The sequence below is a fragment of the Carlito syrichta genome, unplaced genomic scaffold (genome assembly GCF_000164805.1).
Source record: "Carlito syrichta isolate Samal-C Ts95f unplaced genomic scaffold, Tarsius_syrichta-2.0.1 Scaffold156292, whole genome shotgun sequence".
NCBI lineage: Eukaryota > Metazoa > Chordata > Mammalia > Primates > Tarsiidae > Carlito > Carlito syrichta.
In genome coordinates, this window is record NW_007100388.1 from 1,070 (window position 1) to 2,984 (window position 1,915).

General features: G+C 46.7%; 1 protein-coding gene across 1 annotated transcript in view; it reads left to right on the top strand.

Annotated features, from left to right (window-relative positions):
* Positions 1–230: 230 nt before the first annotated feature.
* Positions 231–1,915, top strand: part of LOC103252395 (deleted in autism-related protein 1-like) — a 3,093-nt gene continuing 1,408 nt past the window's right edge. Inside the window, exon 1 of the mRNA XM_008051020.2 lies at positions 231–601. Within this exon, the coding sequence (XP_008049211.2) occupies positions 526–601 (76 nt within the window). The 5' untranslated portion in view covers positions 231–525. The remainder of the gene's footprint in view (positions 602–1,915) is intronic.

Here is a 1,915-nt window from a genome sequence, read left to right on the forward strand (position 1 = left end):
CAAAAGGCGCGGGATTACAGGATGAGCCACCGAGCCCGGCTCTTTTTTTGAATTTTTCCATCCACAACAATAGAGGGAAAAAAGTGGGGAGGACGAGGGACAGGGATATTGCTATGTTCCAAGAAGTATAAAAATGGTTGGGAGACACCTTGCTGATGTGTCTTGAGATGGAGGATGTAAGGTTGATCTTTCTGTGCTTGCTTTGAGAGAGAGAGAGAGAGGGAGAGAGGGAGAGAGAGAGAGAAAGCGAGCTCTGTCGCCACAAGGTTTTTCTCTCTAATCCTCTAATGTCTCCTCCTTCTGGCTTGGCAGATCTTCCCTGGTGCTGAAGGATGGCCGCTGCCCAAGTACCTGGGCTCCTGTGGGAGATTCCTTGTCAGCACCAGCACCAGACCGCTGCAGGAGTTCTATGGTGCACCCCCAGACCAGGCAGCTGACATCGCCTACCAGCTCCTCGGTGTCCTGGAGTCTCTGAGAAGCAACGATTTGAACTATTTCTTCTACTTCACCCATGTTGATGCAGGCATGTTCGGCATCTTTAACAACGGGCATCTGTTCATCCGGGATGCCAGTGCACTGGGCGTCATCGACAAGCAGGAAGGTACTCAGCATGGGCCTGGCTGAGCAGCTGTCAGAGGGGAAGTCAGGGTGACAGAAACTAGGGAGAGTTGGCCAGAGATCATGGTACTGGGCCTTTCCTATCTTCACGTGTTACAGTAAGAGCAACCCAAGTTCAGGGAATGTTAGATGTCATGTAAAATGTCCCTTGCCTCCATTTGGATTTCTGCTCCAACTCCATCTCCAAAGGGAAATAAATTTGACCTTGTCCACAAGGGGCATTGTGCACAGTGGCACAGCCTGGGCTGCACCCTCCCAGAGCAGTGCTGTTATCCAATTGAGTCTGTGTGGCCGGGAGACCTGCCCTGCTTTTCCTCACACACACATAACTTTTGGGTCCACCTCTCTTTCAGAGCCCTTCTCATCAGATGCTTTTAGCCTTTATCTAAAACTTAAATATGGGGCTGACTCACTGGTACATTTTGCAATTCATTTTGGCACATTTGCTTTTTATAAAGTTTTCAAATTAAAAAGCATGAATCCGAATGAGGTGGATGGGTGAATCATGTTTCTCACTATGTGCAAAAGTTCATCCAGAGTTCTAGAACCGAGGACTGAACTCTGGCCTTTTTTTTTTTTTTTAATCTCTTGCCAAATTCCTAACTAAGGGGCCTGGGAAGTCACACCCCACAAAGTTTCATCAGATGGGTTTTTATTAACCCTATAGAATGTGTCTTACTTTCCAACCTGACTCTGGCATGACATCACATCACAGATAAAGATGGAAATAAAAAATATGTTATGACCTTGCAAAGTCATCTCTTGGGGAAATTTGCATCTGTATAGAATCCTCTTCCTGGGGATCCCCAGAGGAGCTAAACTCTAGTCTCTCTCAGGACTGCCACCCAGGAGGCTTCATCTGCATATCAAGAAACTAAATCTTCTCAACCCCTTATCCCAACTTAGCATTTCCTTTACTGATTTCAGAATTCCTTAGACAGAGCCTAACTCTTGCTACCAAATGCCAATCAGGAAATATTTCAATCCATTTATGATCTGCAAACTCCACTTCGAGATATCCTGCCTTTTCAGGCTGAACCAATGTGAATCTCACATGTATTTATTTATTTATTTTATTTTATTTTTTTTTTTTTAATTTTTTGAGTTGGAGTCTCACTGTCGCCCAGACTGGAGTGCAGTGGCCGCTCCCGGCCACCGCAGCCTCGACCTGCTGGGCTCTGGCGATCCTTCCGCCTCAGCCTTCCAAGTAGCCGGAATTACAGGCGCGTGCTACCACACCCAGCTGATTTTTTGATTTATTGTAGAGATGAGGTCTCGCTGCCCAGGCGCTGGTCTC